General features: G+C 42.2%; 1 protein-coding gene across 1 annotated transcript in view; it reads right to left on the bottom strand.

Moving 5' to 3' along the window:
- Positions 1-949: 949 nt before the first annotated feature.
- The window catches only part of LOC133540819 (insulin-like growth factor-binding protein 3), an 80,477-nt gene continuing 60,360 nt past the window's right edge, over positions 950-21,066 (bottom strand). The window contains exon 4 of the mRNA XM_061883770.1: positions 950-6,534. Coding sequence (XP_061739754.1) covers positions 6,409-6,534 — 126 coding nt within the window. The 3' untranslated portion in view covers positions 950-6,408. The remainder of the gene's footprint in view (positions 6,535-21,066) is intronic.

Consider the following 21,066-nt stretch of genomic DNA (forward strand, 5'->3'; position numbering starts at 1 on the left):
ACGACATCCTCGGTTCAGATCCCACATAAAGGCAAGGAAAAACTCACAACCAGGTGGGATGTCAATGTGAATGACTATGAGAAACCTTGTAGAGGACCGCAAATGTGGGTGACCAACCCCCCTCTACGGGAGACAGGATGCAATGGACGTTGAAAGTCCAGTCCATAGTGGATCTAACACAATAGTGACAGTCCAGTCCATAGTGGGGCCAGCAGGAGACCGTCCCGAGTGGAGACGGGTCAGCAGCGCAGAGATGTCCCCAACCAATGCCCAGGCGAGCGGTCCACCCTGGGTGCCGACTCTGGACAGCCAGCACTTCATCCATGGCCACCGGACCTGTGCCCCGCCCTCCACAAGGGAGAGGTGGGCAGGGCAGGGCAGAAAAGAAATGGCAGATCAACTGGTCTAAAAAGGGGGTGTATTTAATGAGTTTTAAGATGGGACTTAAATGCTTCTACTGAGGTAGCATCTCTAACAGAGTACTGGAGCCCGAATAGAAAACGCTCTATAGCCCGCAGACTTTTTTTGGGCTTTGGGAATCACTAATAAGCCGGAGTCCTTTGAACGCAGATTTCTTGCCGGGACATACGGTACAATATTACAGCCGAGGTCAGGTACAACAGAGCTAGGCTGTCCGCTAGCCTCAGATGCCTTATTTTGATGTGATGTCATCGGTCAATTGAAACAACAATTAATTTAGCCGAGCTAAAAGATATATGACCAGTAGTCGTATTAGAGAGGGTGCATGGACACATGTAGTTGTGAAAATCAGACCAGTTTAGTGCATAGAAACGTAGTGAAGAGAGGAAAACCAGGGGGCAGCGTAGAGCTAGAGTTGAAAAAAAACAAACCTTTAGAGGTGGTTAGCGGAACGGGCTTAGGCATGGTGGTTGCATACATGAGGGCCGAGTGGGATTGTAGATACAGGAAAAGGCTCATGGAAGGATGACAACAATAGGAGAATGTTTATTTGCGTCCTAAATAAAAAAACGGAACATTTTGAAGTGCATCGATTGGAGAAATTTATTTAGGAAGCTGGCTAGGGAAATGAAGAATGTTGGCTTGCCACGAGAACTATGAATGAGGTGTAGGAGAATGAAGCAGGTACTGTATATTACAAGGCAAAAGATAAAACTGTGGGGGGTGGTGTGGGGAAAGCCGACGAAATGGTCAGTCGTTTGTTCCGCACACTTTACCGACGAAAGCTACGCTACTACAGAGATGGTAAGATTGTGTGGATATCCTGCGACACTCAAAGCAGATGCATTTCCAACAATAAAGTCAAAGAAATCTGCCGCCAGACCCCCATTGAATGTGCCGGAGTTTCTGCACATTTTACCGGCGTTGCTAAGACAGACATGGCACAGAGATGTATGGATGACCTGCAGATGCATTTCCAACGATAAAGTCAACTAAATCACAAAGGTGAATTTTGTTGATGTTATTAACTTTTGTGCTAATCAGACATATTTGGTCGCGCCATGACTGCCAGCTAATCGATGCTAACATGCTATTTAGGCTAGCTGTATGTACATTTGAAACTATATTTACATCCAGCTTTTCCTTCCACCCACATTTCATGCCAAACAAACACTTACCAATCGACGGATAAATTGATCCAGTGTCACAAGATGCAAAACTTCCGATCGTTGGTCTGCACATTTTACCGGCGATGCTAACGCAGACATGGCCGAATAGCGTCAATAGCTATTCGCTCAATAGCTTCAGTTTCTTCTTCAATTTCGTTTTCGCTATCTGCCTCCATACTCCAACCATCCATTTCAATACATGCGTAATCTGTTGAATCGCTTAAGCCGCTGAAATCCGGGTCTGAATCCGAGCTAATGTCGCTATATCTTGCTGTGGTATCCGCCATTGTTTGTTTGTATTGGAAAATGAACAGTGGCTTCGAGATAGCGAAAAAAAGGCACTTTAAAGCTTTTTTTAGGGATATTCCGGGACGGGTAAAATTTTGAAAAAAACTTCCAAAAATTAAATAAGCCACTGGGAACTGATTTTTATTGGTTTTAACCCTTTTAAAATTGTGATAATGTTCCCCTTTAAGGTTTATTGGTGCTCTGTACTTCTCCCTACGTCCGTGTACACAGCGGCATTTTTAAAAGCATACATTTTACTTTTTGAAACCGATACCGATAATTTCCGACATTTTAAAGCATTTATCGGCCGATAATATCGGAAGTCCGATTTTATCGGACATCTCCAGTACAAAGGTTTGTGAAGTCGTGATGGGCTTCGACGGCTTGTGCTTGTGTCACTCTGCACAGTGCCCAACACCACAAAGCTGTCAACCTAGGGGAAAAACTGTATCGCCTTGAACTTTATCTGATACCTACAACACGTCCACACGCTCATTGTTAACTGTGCATTACAAAACTGGAGAAGAAAAATAAACAAGCTTTTTCTAAAGCAAAACAGGTGCAAGTTGCATGTGCCTTCTCTATGTTCATTGTTTTGTTTCTCTTCCAATCATTATATATGTCAATTAGAATTAGTATAGTAAAACACAAATATTTAAAGGCCTACTGAAACCCACTACTACCGACCACGCAGTCTGATAGTTTATATATCAATGATGAAATATTAACATTGCAACACATGCCAATACGGCCTTTTTAGTTTACTAAATTGCAATTTCAAATTTCCTGCGGCGTTTCTTAATTGAACACGTCGTGTGACGTCTCGGGTTGGAGGGGACATATTAGCCCAGCACCATACACGGTTAAAAGTCGTCTCATTTCATCGCATAATTACACAGGAATTTGGACATCTGTGTTGCTGAATATTTTGCAATTTATTCAATTAATAATGGAGGCTATAAAGAATAATGCTGTTGGTGGATTGCAGCTGCCTTTAGCACCGAAACACAGCCGGTGTTTCTTTGTTTGTTGTGAAGCTTTAACACAGAGCGGTCAAAAGAACATGTTTCTCTACGTCAACCAGCAAGTTCTTGGATGGGAAAATTGTGATATTAAGTCGGCTCTTACCGGAGACTTCAGTGGATTATGGGACTTCCTCCTGCAGCTCAAAAAGGCAGCTGTTATCTTGGCTTCTCTGAGAGACGCTGGCGTTCACCGCAGACATCCGACTTTCAGGTATCTCTTTACAATCTCATTAAAACACTATTAAAACAATAAGCAGATAAGGGATCTTCCAGAAATATCCTAGTAAATCTGTCTAATTACATCTGAAACGCTCACACTGCCGCCGCCTGGAGCCATTGCCTTTTTTTTTTTGTGCTTCACTCCAACTTTCCTTATCCACGAATCTTTCATCCTAGCTCAAATTAATGGGGAAATTGTCGCTTTCTCTGTCCGAATAGCTCTTGCTGCTGAAGGCTCACATTATAAACAATGTGAGGATGTGAGGAGCCCTACAACCTGTGACGTCACGCGCACATCGTCTGCTACTTCCGATAAAGGCAAGGCTTTTTTATTAGCGACCAAAAGTTGCGAACTTTATCGTGCATGTTCTCTACTAAATCCTTTCAGCAAAAATATGGCAATATCGCAAAATGATCAAGTATGACACATAGAATGGACCTGCTATCCCCGTTTAAATAAGAAAATCTCATTTCTGTAGGCCTTTAAGCTCCTGGTAAGCAGCACAATAGATGTTTTTACACCTGCTCTGTGCCTCGAAAGTGCATGTAAACGTGCGGGTGATGTATTGGATACCAAAAAATGTACTCTGGTGGGAGTAAGAAGGGAGGGTATGTCAAGGATTTGCTTTAAGTCACTGCAGCAACCTTTACTTGGCCAATGTATTTAGTACGAAGACAAAATCCCGGTCCTGCCATATCAAAATGGGACCTGAGCCAGTTGAATAGTACAGCATTGGTCCGCATTGCCGGCAGTAAGTCGGACCCGTTTCCAGTGAGGATTGGACTCTACCAAGGCTGCCCTTTGTTACCGATTCTGTTCATAACTTTTATGGACAGAATTTCTAAGCGCAGTCAAGGTGTTGAGGGGATCCGGTTCGGTGGCTGCAGGATTAGGTCTCTGCTTTTTGCAGATGATGTGGTCCTGATGGCTTCATCTGGCCAGGATCTTCAGCTCTCACTGGATCGGTTCGCAGCCGAGTGTTAAGCGACTGGTATGAGAATCATCACCTCCAAGACCGAGTCCATGGTTATCGCCCGTAAGAGGGTGGAGTGCCATTTCCGGGTTGGGGAGGAGATCTTGCCCCAAGTGGAAGAGTCCAAGTACCTCGGAGTCTTGTTCACGAGTGAGGGAAGAGTGGATCGTCAGATCGACAGGCGGATCGGTGCGGCGTCTTCAGTAATGCGGACGTTGTACCGATCCGTTGTGGTGAAGAAGGAGCTGAGCCGGAAGGCAAAGCTCTCAATTTACCGGTCGATCTACGTTCCCATCCTCACCTATGGTCATGAGCTTTGGGTAATGACCGAAAGGATAAGATCAGGGGTACAAGCGGCCGAAATGAGTTTCCTCTGCCGGATGGTAGGGCTTTCCCTTAAAAACAGGGTGAGAAGGTCTGTCTTTCGGGAGGAGCTCAAAATAAGGCCGCTGCTCCTCCACATCAAGAGGAGCCAGATGAGGTGGTTCGGGCATCTGGTCAGGATGCCATCTGAACGCCTCCCTAGGGAGGTGTTTCGGGCACGTCCGACCGGTAGGAGGCCACGGGGAAGACCCAGGACACTTTGGAAAGACTATGTCTCCCGGCTGGCCCGGGAACGCCTGGGGAGCCCCCGGGAGGAGCTGGACGAAGTGGCTGGGGAGAGGGAAGCCTGGGCTTCTCTGCTTAGGTTACTGCCCCCGTGACCCGACCTCGGCTAAGCGGAAGAAGACTGATGGATGGACGGATGAATGGTACAAGGCCTGGGGACGGAGCTTTTGGCTCGGCGATGTACAAAACCCAAAACAAGTGAAGTCGGCACGTTGTTTGATTGATTCGTAAGTAAAACAGAATACAATGATTTGCAAATCCTTTTCAACCTGCAATCAATTAAATAGACTGCAAAAACCATATATTTAATGTTCGAACTGAGAAACGTTTTTTTGTGTGCAAACAAACATTAACGTTGAATTTAATGGCAGGGACACATTGCAAAAAAGTTGGCACAAGGGGCATTGTTACCACTGTTACATAGCCTGTCCTTTTAACAACGCTCAGGAAACGTTTGGGAACTGAGGAGACCAATTTTTGAAGCTTTTCAGGTGGAATTTTTTTCCATTCTTGCTTGATGTGCAGCTTAAGTTGTTCAACAGTCCGGGGTCTCCTTTGTCGTATTTTAGGCTTCATAATGTGCCACACATTTTCAATGGGAGACTGGTCAGGCCAGTCTAGTACCTGCACTCTTTGACTATGCTGTTTTAATACGTGGCTTGGCATCGTCTTGCTGAAATAAGCAGGGGCGTCCATGATAACGTTGCTTGGAAGGCAACATATGTTTCTCCAAAACCTGTATGTACCTTTCAGCATTAATGATGTCCATACCTTGGGCACTAATACACCCCCATCCCATCACAGATGCTGGCTTCTGAACTTTGCGCCTATAACAGTCCGGATGGTTCTTTTCCTCTTTGGTACGGAGAACACGACGTCCATAGTTTCCAAACACATTTTGAAATGTGGACTCGTCAAGTGACGTGAATTGTGAATTATATTTATATAGCGCTTTTCTCAAGTGACTCAAAGCGCTTTACATAGTGACACCCAATATCTAAGTTACATTTAAACCAGTGTGGGTGGCACTGGGAGCAGGTGGGTAAGGTGTCTTGCCCAAGGACACAACGGCAATGACTAGGATGGCACAAGCGGGAATCGAACCTGCAACCCTCAAGTTGCTGGCACGGCCGAGCTATGCCGCCCCACAGAACACTTTTCCACTTCGCATCAGTCCATCTTAGACGAGCTCGGGCTCAGCGAAGCCGGCAGTGTTTCCGGGTGTTGTTGATGAACGGCTTTGGCTTTGCACGTGCCAACTTCACTGGTTTTGGGGTTTGTACTCTAGCGTGTTTTGGAAAAACACACTCCCTACACCCCTCTAGCACAGACATGCTGCTGTGCAGTCACAAGTAATGCAAGCACTCACACTTTAAGACTAGCTCGGACAGATTCAAGTGGACACATTCCCAGACACACATGGATATGATGGCGCTGCAATTTTGGGGTCACAGTCATAAATATGTCATTTTAAAGTGAGTGGAAATATCCCTCTTGTTTCTCTCCCTTTCCCCCCCCTGACAAAATAGTGCAGATGAGATACTTCTCACTTGTCCAAGTGTTCATAGCTTATAGCTTGTTCATTCCTTTAGAACTAGAGAGAATCAGTACAGAACAGGTAGCTGCCGAGCCAGTTGGAAAGGCAGTGCTTCAACCCTTCCCTGCCTTTCTTTCTCCCGTTCCTTTCTCGGCCATTCTGTCCGCTCATTGGCTCTCACGGTGGTGGCAATGTTTGTCATCGCGATCCCTGACGTCATAGCCAGGCAGGGGCTGTCCGTATTTGTCCGCACACCAGCAGTATCCCCGCCTTCTGCCTTTGGATGGACGGCACTGCGGAGAGATGTGGAAACAGCCCAATCTTAGTATATCATTAACTGACACGTCAGTGCTTGCTTTTAGTTAACATGAACAATACAAATAACTAAGATTCATCCAAAGTAAAGGTGGAAAGGCAGAATGTGTAACTATTTAACCTACTACTACCACACAAACTTCAAAGGCAAGACATGGTTTCCATGTTTAGTCTGGACCAGTGATATTCACTTAAATTGTTCCGGGTACTCCGGCTTCCTCCCACTTCCAAAGAAATGCACCTGGGGATAGGTTGATTGGCAACACTAAATTGGCCCTAGTGCAGGGGTCGGGAACCTTTTTAGCTGAGAGAGCCATTTAAACCAAATATTTTAAAACGTATTTCCGTGAGAGCCGTATAATATTTTTTAACACTGAATACAACGAAATGTCTGCATTATTAAGTAAGACCAACATTATTCCATCCATCCATCAATCATCTTCCGCTTATCCGAGGTCGGGTCGCAGGGGCAGCAGCCTAAGCAGGGAAGCCCAGACTTCCCTCTCCCCAGCCACTTCGTCTAGCTCTTCCCGGGGGATCCCGAGGCGGTTCCAGGCCAGCCGGGAGACATAGTCTTCCCAACGTGTCCTGGGTCTTCCCCGTGGCCTCCTACCAGCTGGACGTGCCCTAAACACCTCCCTAGGGAGGCGTTCGGGTGGCATCCTGACCAGATGCCCGAACCACCTCATCTGGCTCCTCTCGATGTGGAGGAGCAGCGGCTTTGCGTTGAGTTCCTCCCGGATGACAGAGTTTCTCACCCTATCTCTAAGGGAGACCCCCGCCACCCGTTGGAGTAAACTCATTTCGGCCGCTTGTACCCTTGATCTTATCCTTTCGGTCATGACCCAAAGCTTATGACCATTGGTGAGGATGGGAACGTAGATCGACCGGTAAATTTAGAGCTTTGCCTTCCGGCTCAGCTCCTTCTTCACCACAACGTATCGATACAACGTCCGCATTACTGAAGACGCCGCACCGATCCGCCTGTCGATCTCACGATCCACTCCTCCCCCATGTTATTATGAATTATTGACTTATCCAAGGTTCACATTACTTCACATCAAATATTCCACTAAGAAAAATATTTTTGGTGGAAGATTTTTCAAATTTGGTAAATAAATAACCCAAAAATTTATTATTTGGTTGTTTTCTTACTTAATATGAGACACAATTGTGTCAAAGTCATTATTTTTTTTGTTCATTCTTGAAATAACAAATATTACTTAAAAAAAAAGTACTTTTATACTCGTGAGTGTTGATGACACAGCTTTGCAACAGTTGATATTCTAGTTTCAAGCATGTTTTACTCAATATAGGTCATCAAATCTCAGCAACAAGCTGTAATATCTTACTGAGATCCCATTAGGACCAAAACCTTTAAAACAAGTAAAACACTCTAACATAAAATCTGCTTAGTGAGAATAAGTATTTTATCAGATAAAAAATAAGCAAATATCACCCTTATTTGACGTATTTAATCTTACTTAGATTTCAGTTTTTGCAGTCTACCTTCAACATTTTATTTTGGTCTATTTATTTTCACATCGTTACAGCAATCATACGCTGTTTTTAAGGACTTTCTGCAAAAATGTGAGTCTCTCACAAGTTTTTTTATTTACTTTTTTTTACCTGAACTCCTGGACCACCAATTGAATTGGCCCAGCATTTGAAAAAGAGCGAATGTGAAATGGAACTTTAAAGAACACCACTCGTAAAACTAATGAAGTGATAATTTAAGTCCCAGCTTAAAACTAATTTGTATACTCCAACCTTTAATTAGACCCCCCTTTTAGACCAGTTGATCTGCCGTTTCTTTTATTTTCCGCTCTGCCCCCCTCTCTCCCTTGTGGAAGGGGGTGGGCACAGGTCCGGTGGCCAGGGATGAAGTGTCCAGAGTCCGGACCCGGGGTGAACCGCTTGCCTGTGCATCGGTTGGGGACATCTCTGCGCTGCTGACCTGGTCTCCTGCTGGCCCCACTATGGACTGGACTCTCACTATTATGTTAGATCCACCAAGGACTGGACTTTAACAATATAATGCTAGACCCACTCAACATCCATTGCGCCGGTCTCGCTAGAGACATCTGCGGTCCTCTCCAAAGTTTCTCATTGTCATCCCACTGGGTTGAGTTTTTCCTTGCCCTGATCAATCAATCAATCAATGTTTATTTATATAGCCCCAAATCACAAATGTCTCAAAGGACTGCACAAATCATTACGACTACAACATCCTCGGAAGAACCCACAAAAGGGCAAGGAAAACTCACACCCAGTGGGCAGAGAGAATTCACATCCAGTGGGACGCCAGTGACAATGCTGACTATGAGAAACCTTGGAGAGGACCTCAGATGTGGGCAACCCCCCCCCCCCTCTAGGGAACCGAAAGCAATGGATGTCGAGCGGGTCCAACATGATACTGTGAAAGTTCAATCCATAGTGGCTCCAACACAGCCGCGAGAGTTCAGTTCAAGCGGATCCAAGACAGCAGCGAGAGTCCCGTCCACAGGAAACCATCTCAAGCGGATCAGCAGCGTAGAGATGTCCCCAACCGATACAGGCGAGCGGTCCATCCTGGGTCCCGACGAGCGGTCCATCCTGGAAATGTGGGACATTTTAAAGCATTAATCGGTTGATAATATCGGCAGTCCGAAATTATCGGACATCTCTAATTCTAATTACCGTATTTCCTTGAATTGCCGCAGGGCATATAGTATGCGCCTGCCTTGAATTACTGCCGGGTCAAACTCGCTTCCCAAAATAATTAGCGCATGCTTAGTATTACCGCCTGGTCAAACTCGTGACATCACGAGTGACACTTCCCCTGTCGATATTTTCAAAATGTATGAGGCTGATTTCAATACCGGTAATTTGAAATCGCATAAAGGGAAGAAGATTAAGAGCTATTCAGTAGGATTTAAGGTCCAAGCTTACATCACACTCAATTTTTTACTGCATACCTTTGGTAAGTGCCGGAGTGAGAAGAGGTTTTAAAATAATTAGCGCCTGCTTACTTTTACCGCATGCCTTTAGTAAGCGCAGGAGTGAGAAGAGGTTTTAAATTAATACGTTAAGTCCAACGGTGGTGTGATACTGCTAAGGTCCCGGGCCCTCAGCTTTTCATCCGGCCATACCTTTATTGACCTTGCTTTGTAAACTGGGAAAGAATCCCGCTGGAACAGGGAAGTGTATTCTCCAAATTGTTTCCTTAAATCCAGAAGGGAATGAGTGAAAATAAAATAATCGTGATGGGGAACTGATGTCGATTGCTTGATTCGTGAGACCCAAGAGTTGTGCTATCACAATGGCAGCATGCAAATGTCTTGTTTATTTTTTGACATAGAGGGCAAGGAATGAGACACATTGAGGGAAGACGAGTGAAAAGGTAAACATGGTGTTACTAAAATATTTGTCGAGGCCATTTGAAGCGTTGCAGGGAAACCAGTGATGCTATTCTGGGACACTGGCAGACACTCATAATCTTCTGTATATGATTAAAACCAGAAAAAGCACAAGGGTTTGTGCAAGTGTGCACATGAACACATCGAAAACATGTATTATACATACACTAAAGTATTTGGCCAGCTGCCTTGACTCACATACTGGATGATCTTGAAGAGACATCCCATTCCTAACCCAAAGGGTTAAATATAATGTCGGTCAACCTTTTGCAGCTATTACAGCTTCAACTCTTCTGGGAAGGCTGTCCACAAGGTTGCGGAGAGTGTTTATAGGAATTTTAGACCATTCTTCCAAAAAGATCTCCATTTTAATTCATCCCAAAGGTGTTCTATTAGGTTCAGGTCAGGACTCTGTGCAGGCCAGTCAAGTTCATCCACACCATACTCTGTCATCCAGGTCTTTATGGACCTTGCGTTGTGCACTGGTGCACAGTCATGTCGGAAGAGGAAGGGGCCCGCTCCAAGCTGTCCCCACAACATTGTCCAAAATGTTTTGGTATCCTGGTGCATTCAAAATTCTTTTAACTGGATCTAAGTGGCCAAGCCCAACTCATGAAAAACCAACCACACACCATAATTCCTCCTCCACCAAATTTCACATAATGCAGTCTGAAATGTACCGTTCTCCTGGCAACCTCCAAACCCAGACTTGTCCATTAGATTGCCCGATGGAAATGCGTGATTCATCAGAGAACAAGTCTCCACTGCTCTAGAGTCCAGAAGTCACGTGCTTTACACCACTGCATCCGACGCTTTGTATTGGACTTGGTGATGTATGGCTTAGACACAGCTGCTCGGCCATGGAAACCCATTCCATGAAGCTCTCATTGGTCTTCCCAATATGATTGTAAATGGTGGACGCTGCACTATTGGACTGGATATACATTTTAGAGATCTCCAATAATAGATTTTTTGCCGATACCTTATATTGTCCAACCCTTAATTACCGATACCGATATCAACCGATACAGATATATATCATGGTGGAATTAACACATTATTATGCCTAATTTTGTTGAGATGCCCCGCTGGATGCATTAAATAATGTAAGAAGGTTTTCCAAAATAAATCAACTCAAGTTATGGAAAAAAAATGCCAACATGGCACTGCCATATTTTTATTATTGAAGTCACAGAGTGCATAATTTTTTTTTAACACGCCTCAAAGCAGCAGCTTGGAATTCGGGATATGCTCTCCCTGAGAGAGCATGAGGAGGTTGAGGTGGACAGGGTTTGGGGGGGGGGGGTGGCAGGGCGTGTATATTGTAGCGCCCCGGAAGAGTTCTGGGTATTTCTTGTGTTGTGTTTATGTTGTGTTACGGTGCGGATGTTCTCCCAAATGTGATTTTTTTTCCTTTTTATTTGGTGTGGTTTCACTGCGTGGCGCATATTTGCAAGTGTTAAAGTTGTTTATACGGCCACCCTCAGTGTGACCTGTATGGCTGTTGACCAAGTGTGCCTTGCATTCACTTGTGTGTGTGAAAAGCTGTAGACATTATGTGATTGGGCCGGCACGCAAAGGCAGTGCCTTTAAGGTTATTTGGCGCTCTGTACTCCTCCCTACGTCCGTGTACACAGCAGTATTTTAAAAAGTCATACAATATTCTTTTCGAAACCAATAAAATACCCATTTTATTATATATATATATATATATATATATATATATATATATATATATATATATATATATATATGAGCAAATTGGCTATTTTTGGCAATTTATTTAAGTGTGTATCAAACTGGTAGCCCTTCGCATTAATCAGTACCCAAGAAGTAGCCCTTGGTTTTAAAAAGGTTAGTGACCCCTGGTCTACACGTATCTCTTATGTGTGACTACCATCTACTGGTCCCACTTATCATTACACAATGTACCAAATAAAATTGCTTCGAAGTTGGTAAGCACAACCAGGAGTATGCCATACATTATCCGCACCGGGTTAAAAGGCGCACTGATTTTTGAGAAAATGAAAGAATTTTAAGTGCGCCTTATAGTCCGAAAACATAATTTACCAGTGGCTTTACAAAAGCGGGAACACACAGGGGGAATGAAAATTGATCTACCGTAATAACCCCAAAACCAGTGAAGTTGGCACGTTGTCCATTGTGTTATATCTAACACAATTTCCCAACTCATATGGAAACAGGGTTTGTATATTCTCACTAATAACAACTGTACTACTTTATGAGTATGTATTTTCTATTGTTTCATTGAAAATAAAACAGCAATGTTTTAATATAAGACACAATGGTGTCAAAGTCATGATTTTTTTTGTTTATGCTTGAAATAAGAAATATTACTTTAAAAAAAAGTACTTTTATATTAGTGAGTGTTGATGACACCGCTTGGCAACACTTGATATTCTAGTTTCAAGCATGTTTTACCCAATATAGGTCATAAAATCTCAGCATCTGAGATAATTTAGGACCAACACCCTTAAAAAAAGTAAAACACTCTAACATAAAATATGCTTAGTGAGAAGAAATATTTTATCAAATAGAAAATAAGCAAATATCACCCTTATTTGACATATTTAGTCTTACTTGGATTTCAGTTTTTGCAGTCTACCTTCAACATTTTATTTTGGTCTATTTATTTTCACATCGTTACAGCAATCATACGCTGTTTTTAAGGACTTTCTGCAAAAATGTGAGTCTCTCACAAGTTTTTTTATTTACTTTTTTTTACCTGAACTCCCGGACCACCAATTGAATTGGCCCAACATTTTGAAAAAGAGCAAATGTGAAATGGAACTTTAAAGAACACCACTCGTAAAACTAAAGAAGTGATAATTTAAGTCCCAGCTTAAAACTAATTTGTATACTCCAACCTTTAATTAGACCCCCCTTTTAGACCAGTTGATCTGGGGGGGGGGGGGGGGGGGTCGCTGGAGCCTATCGCAGCTGCATTCGGGCGGAAGGTGGGCTACACCCTGGACAAGTCACCACCTCATCACATCTTGGCACGTTGTGTAAATCGTTAATGAAAACAGAATACAATGGTTTGCAAATCATTTTCAACCTATATTCAATTAAATGGACTGCAAAGACAAGATACTTTATGTTCGAACTAGAAAACTTTTTTTTTTATGGCAAATATTAACTCATTTGGAATTTGGTGCCTGCAATGAGTTGAAAAAAAAGCTACCTTCTTTTTCTCTCCCATCAATGCACTTCAAAATGTTCGATTCTTTCAATTTGTAAACAATCTTCTCTTCATTACAATTGTTGCTATTTTTTTATTGAATGATATCAGTTTCTAGGTTACATCAAGGCATTGAGAATGCCGCATGTGTGATTGATTGATTGATTGAAACTTTTATTAGTAGATTGCACAGTACAGAAAATATTCCGTACAATTGACCACTAAATGGTGACACCCGAATACGTTTTTCAACTTGTTTAAGTCGGGGTCCACGTTAATCAATTCATGGTACAAATATATACTATCAGCATAATACAGTCATCACACAAGTTAATCATCAAAGTATGTACATTGAATTATTTACATTATTTACAATCCGGGGGGTGGGTTGAGAAGCTTTGGTTGATATCAGTACTTCAGTCATCAACAATTGCATCAACAGAGAAATGTGGACATTGAAACAGTGTAGGTCTTACTTAGTAGGATATGTACAGCAAGTAGTGGACATAAAGAAATCAGAAAGCATAAGAACAAGTATGTACATTTGATTATTTACAATCCGGGGGGTGGGTTGAGAAGCTTTGGTTGATATCAGTACTTCAGTCATCAACAATTGCATCAACAGAGAAATGGACATTGAAACAGTGTAGGTCTTACTTAGTAGGATATGTACAGCAAGTAGTGGACATAAACAGATCAGAAAGCATAAGAACAAGTATATACATTTGATTATTTACATTTGATTATTTAGAATCCGGGGAGGTGGGATGTGAATGGAGGAGGGTGTTAGTCTAGGGTTGAAGTTGCCTGGAGGTGTTCTTTTAGTGAGGTTTTGAAGGAGGATAGAGATGCACTTACTTTTATACCTGTTGGGAGTGCATTCCACATTGATGTGGCATAGAAGGAGAATGAGTTAAGACCTTTGTTAGATCGGAATCTGGGTTTAATGTGGTTTGTGGAGCTCCCCCTGGCGTTGTGGTTATGGTGGTCATTTACGTTGTGGAAGTAGTTTGACATGTACTTCGGTATCAGGGAGGTGTAGCAGATTTTATAGACTAGGCTCAGTGCAAGTTGTTTTACTCTGTCCTCCACCCTGAGCCAGCCCACTTTGGCGAAGTGGGTGGGAGTGAGGTGTGATCTGGGGTGGAGGTCTAAAAGTAAACTGACTAGCTTGTTCTGGGATGTTTGGAGTCTAGATTTGAGGGTTTTGGAGGTGCTGGGGTACCAGGATGTGCATGGGAAGTTGAAAAAGGGTTCAATGAGAGTTCCCGCTAGAATTTTCATGGTGCTTTTGTTGACCAGAGAAGTGATTCTATAGATTCTGTGATTTAAAGGGTCTTTTCTGGACACCCATTTGCGAGATCTGGGTTTCAATCGGCCAAGTCCGAGTCCATCGTTCTTGCCCGGAAAAGGGTGGAGTGCCATCTCCGGGTTGGGGTGGAGACCCTGCCCCAAGGGGAGGAGCTCAAGTACTTAGGAGTCTTGTTCACGAGTGAGGGAAGAGTGGATCGCGAGATCGACAGGCGGATTGGTTCGGCGTCTTCAGTAATGCGGACGCTGTCTCGATCCGTTGTGGTGAAGAAGGAGCTGAGCCGGAAGGCAAAGCTCTCAATTTACCCGTTGATCTACGTTCCCATCCTCACCTATGGTCATGAGCTTTGGGTTGTGACAGAAAGGACAAGATTACGGGTACAAGCAACCGAAATGAGTTTCCTCCGCCGGGTTGTGGGGCTCTCCCTTAGAGATAGGGTGAGAAGCTCTGCCATCCGGGAGGAGCTCAACGTAAAGCCGCTGCTCCTCCACATGGAGAGGAGCCAGATGAGGTGGTTCGGGCATCTGGTCAGGATGCCACCCAAACGCCTCCTTAGAGAGGTGTTTAGGGCACGTCCAACCGGTAGGAGGCCACGGGGAAGACCAAGGACACGTTGGGAAGACTATGTTTCCCAGCTGACCGGGGAACGCCTCAGCATCCCCCGGGAAGAGCTGGACAGAGTGGCAGGGGAGAGGGAAGTCTGGGCTTCCCTGCTTAGGCTGCTGCCCCCGGGACCTGACCTTGGGTAAGCGGAAGAAGATGGATGGATGGATGGTTTTCAATCAATTAATCCAGGTGTGTTAGTCCAATTTTTCAAAGACCGAACACGATCGGTTTAAGGTGTTTCCATGGGTTGTAGGATGCTTATTTATAGCCAAACTAATTTAGTGTAAGGACACGTACTGATGGACAGAGGCCATTAATATAAAATAATGTTAGTTGCCTAATTTTTGTTGACATAGGAGAGGTTACTGGCACATGTGGTCCTTAGGTTTCAAACAAGTTCCATTCCTGGGCCATAAGTCGAGTTTTAATGTGAATAGGAATTCCTAGCTAAATGATACCTAAATGGATGTGAGTTACTCACACTACACAGAACATGATGGACATAAAATAAAACTATTAAAACACAAGGATGTAATGAAAGCATAGTAAACTTACTTACTTTTCCATGTGGTTGTCTACCTTGTCAAAATATTAGGCCTTGTTTCACCGCAGGAACTTTCCTATTTACTCTGGTAAATGCGTTTCCACCAAAAACTAACAGGACAAATACCGTTTTATTTCAGTTTCTGGTAGGGAACTAAAATAGTCGCAGGATCTTAAGAGGGGCAGGCTGTGCTGTCGACTGGGATTGCTTGAACACAGTCGGGGCGTGTCTAAAACTTTGTATTCAAAGTTTTAGCGGTGATTAAAGCAGGTTTTTTTTCAACCTATTTTGAGCCAGGCCACATTTTTTGAGTAAAAAAAATGCGGAGGCACACCACCAAAAGAAATCTTAAAAAAAAAACGAGACTCAGTTGACAGTAAAAAGTCGTCGGCGCAATTGTTGGAGATGACTTTAAAACTGGGGCCACCAACGCGGTGCCAGATGAGTCGCCCGCTGGCCTGTTCTAAAAATAGCTCAAATAGCAGCACTTACCAGTGAGCTGCCTCTATTTTTTTTTTTTTTTTTTATTTACTAGCAAGCTGGTCTCGCTTTGCTCGACATTTTTAATTCTAAGAAAGACATAACTCAAATCGAATTTGAAAATACAAGAAACATTTTTAAGACTTGGTCTTCACTTGTTTAAATAAATTCATTTATTTTTTTACTTTGCTTCTTATAACTTTCAGAAAGACAATTTTAGAGAAAAATACAACCTTAAAAATGATTTTAGGATTTTTTAAACACATATACCTTTTTACCTTTTAAATTCCTTCCTCTTCTTTCCTGACAATTTATGTTTTTTGTTGTAAAGAATAATAAATACATTTTAATTTAATTCTTCATTTCAGCTTCAGTTTCTTCGACGAAGAATATTTGTGAAATCTTTTTTCAAACTTATTATGATAAAAATAAAAATAAAATATTCTGGCAAATCTCGAAAAAATTTTGGATCAAATTTAAATCTTATTTCAAAGTCTTTAGATTTTCTTTAAAAAATTTTGTTCTAGAAAATCTAAAAAAAAAAAAGATTTGTCTTTGTTAGAAATACAGCTTGGTCCGATTTGTTATATATTCTAACAAAATGCAAATTGGATGCAAATTAAAACATGTCATCAAAATTCTAAAATTAACCTTAATCAGAAAAAATTACTAAAGATGATCCATGAATAATTTTTTTATTTTTTCAAAAAGATTCAAATTAGCTAGTTTTCCTCTTCTTTTTTTTAGTAGAATTTTGAATTTTGAAGAGTCGGAAAAGTTTCAAAATTGTATTTTAATTTTTTTCCTGTTTTCTCTTCTTTTAAACCGTTCAATTAACTGTTTTTTTTTTGTATTTCATTTTATTGGGATAAGTTAAGTTAAGTTAAGGTAAACAGCTGTTCAGTATTTTCTGGCTTTTAATGCCTCACAATCAAACCCTTTTAGGTTAAAATACTGAACAGATGTTTACCTTATCCCAAAGAACATCTGTTCAGTACTTTAACATACAAGCGTTTGATTTTGAGGCATTAAAAGCCACAAAATGCAACGGCTCCATCAGACCCACAAACATTGGCTGAGTAACAACAATATGAACGTTGCAGGAACAATTTCTCTGCCCGTTTCCGCATCCCACAGGGATTCTTCTACTGTGTTCTGCTCCAGCGGTTCCCACACAAGGTTGCAACATTGTTTGTCATCACTGTCTGCTCTCATTTTCTCGCACATTTGACCCTCAGATGTTCTGTGTAGCTACACTCTGTCCTCCTCCTGTTTCGGCCTGCTGTGTGTGTGTGTGTGTGTGTGTGCGTGTGTGTGTGTGCGTGTGCGTGCGTGTGTGTGTGTGTGTGTGTGTGTGTGTGTGTGCGTGTGGTACACAGATCATCAATTTCCACACTTCTAATAGTCCCGGGTCCGGATGAGGAGATGCTGCTCCGTTATTGATTGAATTAAAATCATTAAAACATTTAGTTCCATCTTTACAATCATCAATCAATCAATGTTTACTTATATAGCCCTCTTTTGACACTTCTTCCACCCCCGTCCTTGCACGCTACACCGCTACAACAAAGATGACAGAGAGGAGACTCTGCCGAAGGTGAGCCATGTAAATAAGACCGCCCACTAAACGGCACATCTGGAAGTGACTTCTGTAGCCAGGGGAAATCTGCTGTATAAAAGCTATATGCAAACAGAACATCAAAATATAAATAACAACATATAAAACTGTAGTTGTAGGGGTGTAACGGTACGTGTATTTTTATTGAACCGTTTCGGTACGGGGGTTTCGGTTCAGTATGGGGGTTTACCAAACGAGTTTCTAAGCTAAAGTCTTAACAAGCTGCTTTGCTTCTTCGGCCTCTGTCTCTGCACCCAGCATTGTCCCACCCACACAACCATCTGATTGGTGACATATATATCGGTAACAGCAAATCAGCAGTGCGTATTCTGAGCAGTAACAGCCAATCAGCAGTGCGTATTCAGAGCGCATGTAGTCAATGCTTCAGCGTAGAGCAGATAGGTATTTAGCAGGTGAGCATAAGGCAGCGTAATCTCCCCAAATGATAATAAACACCTCCCAGTCAACTACTACTAACATAACTATGAGCCCGTTGACCTTCTAGAAAGTTAAACTGTAGCTCAGCTCGCTCGGAGATCTGGCTTGAGGTGAAGGCTAATTAGCTTTTGGCGTAACGTAGCTCATTTTGCTGTATGTGTGTGTTTTACGGACAGAAAAGCTTTGAATGGCAGGGTCCCTGCTATCATGTATGATAAAAATATAACATTTACATAATAAAAGCCAACTACAGGCTTCCCGAATGCTGTAATAAATCAAGCATGATGAGTTGACTTGAAACTGTTTAATGTTGCACTTTTTATATGTAGAAGAAAAGTATTGTCATTTTATTTAATCTGAGCAACAATTTGAGGCAGTTTAATGTTGATGAACGTGGGCAGAATTATTATAGTGTACCCAATCTTAAAAGGCTAAAGCCATTGTTTACAAATTTGGTAAATAAAGAACCAAAAAATGTATATTTTGTTGTTTTCTTACTGTAACAAAAATGAACCGAACCGTGACCTCTAACCCGAGGTACGTACCGAACAGAAATTTTTGTGTACCGTTACACCCCTATATAGTTGTAGAAATTATATTTCTAGCCACGGAATTGGTTGTCAAACAACTGAATATTATGTTATACCCCATCATACAAACAGCCAGCATGCCCTAGTGAGATGGAACAAAGAGCCAATTACAACTTTGGGCAGGGAACAAAACATGTAGGCAGCTGTGTAGCTGTCTGGGCCTCCAAAAATGTTTTATAACGTTACTATAAAGCAAATTTTGTTGGTGAATATGTTTGCTCACATCACTCTGACTTTGAAAGGACAGAGAAAAAGAGACAGGGCTTTTGAGGGGGAGACTCATCCTTCTCGTAACACACACACACACACACACACACACACACACACACACACACACACACACACACACACACACACACACACACACACACACAAATCGGGACAAAAAGAGCCAGAAACGGTTATTCCTGGCCAAAAAAAGGAAGGAAAAGCAAGGTTCGCTGACAGGTTGAATGAACATGATAATGGAAAGGGCTTTCCAAATCAAAGATGAGTGGAGGCCTTCAGTGATTACTCCCTGCAGGCATGTCATTTTTCCGTATATAGGTAAAAAAAAATCGGTTGTTTTTATGTCCGTAAAAACATAAACAAATATTTTACGTTTTTCTTAGTTTTTTCCAACCTACAATGTGTGTTAAAATCTTGATCCGTCTCTTTGCCAACAACTATTGTTCTCCCTTAATGAGTGGGTTTTTTTGATAATCCAGTGGTAAAAACTACGGTTTTCCATTAAAAAAAGATTAACCTAAAAATCGAAGCTCCGTAGCGAAGCAACTCCAAGGGCAGGAAACAAGATATACGAGAAACATCAATGATGATTGTGAAGAAAATCCATGATTGGTTGGTTTACAAAACCCAAAACCAGTGAAGTTGGCACTTGTGTAAATCGTAAATAAAAACAGAATACAATGATTTGCAAATCCTTTTCAACTTATATTCAATTAAATACACCGCAGAGACAAGATATTTAACGTCCGCACTGGTAAACTGTTATTTTTTGCAAATATTAGCTCACTTGGAATTTAATGCCTGCATTATGTTTCAAAAAAGCGGGCACAAGTGGCAAAAAAGACTGAGGAAGTTGAGGAATGCTCATCAAACACTTATTTGGAACATCCCACAGGTAAACAGGCTAATTGGGAACAGGTGGGTGCTGTGATTGGGTATAAAAGCAGCTTCCATTAAATGCGCAGTCATTCACAAACTTTGTGAACAAATGCTTGGGCAAATTGTCGAACAGTTTAAGAACAACATTTCTCAATGAGCTATTGCAAGGAATTTAGGGATTTCACCATCTACGGTCCGTAATATCATCAAAACGTTCAGAGAATCTGGAGAAATCTCTGCACGTACTGCTCAGGAGCTTCGATCCCTTAGGCAGTACTGCATCAAAAATGGACATCAGTGTGTAAAGCAGGGGTCAGGAACCGTTTTGGCTGAGAGAGCCAGTGAGAGCCATATTATATTTTTTAACACAGAATACAACTAAAAGTGTGCATTTTCAAGCAATACCAAGTATAATAAGTATCTTATTATTTTCAATGAAACATAAAGTACTTCTTACCATTAATGCAATTCTTAAACAGGTGCGGTAGAAAATGGATGAATGGATTAAAAGGCATTGGAATGTTTTATACTTTGAACCTTATTTTTAATACTGTAATTACCAGCGGAATTATTCACTTTACTTACCGTGTTAAGCAATGTCAGCTAAGATGTATCTGAGACCCAGATGCAGTCATCCAAAGAACCACATCTGGCTCGAGAGCCATAGGTTCCCTACCCCTGGTGTAAAGGATATCACCACATGAGCTCAGGAACACTTCAGAAAACCACTGTCACCAACTACAGTTTTTTTGCTACATCTGTAAGTACAAGTTAACACTCTTATATGCAAAGCCAAAGCCCTTTATCAACAACATCCAGAAACGCCGCCAGCTTCATTGGGCGCAAGCTCCTCTAAGATGGACTGATGCAAAGTGGAAAAGTGTTCTGTAGTTTGACGAGTGCACATTTCTAATTTTTTTTGGAAACTGTGGACGTTGTTTTGTCCGAACCAAAGAGGAAAAAAACCATCTGGATTGTTCTAGGCGCAAAGTTCAAAAGCCAGCATCTGTGATGGTATGGGGTTGTATTAGTGCCCAAGGGATGGGCAACTTACACATCTGTGAAAGCACCATTAATGCTGAAAGGTACATACAAGTTTTGGCGCAAAGTTTGTTGCCATCCAAGCAACGTCTTTTTCATGGACGCCCCTGCTTATTTCAGCAAGACAATGCCAAGCCACATTCTGCACGTATTACAACAGAGTGGCTTTGTAGT

Source organism: Nerophis ophidion, linkage group LG22 (assembly GCF_033978795.1).
Source record: "Nerophis ophidion isolate RoL-2023_Sa linkage group LG22, RoL_Noph_v1.0, whole genome shotgun sequence".
NCBI lineage: Eukaryota > Metazoa > Chordata > Actinopteri > Syngnathiformes > Syngnathidae > Nerophis > Nerophis ophidion.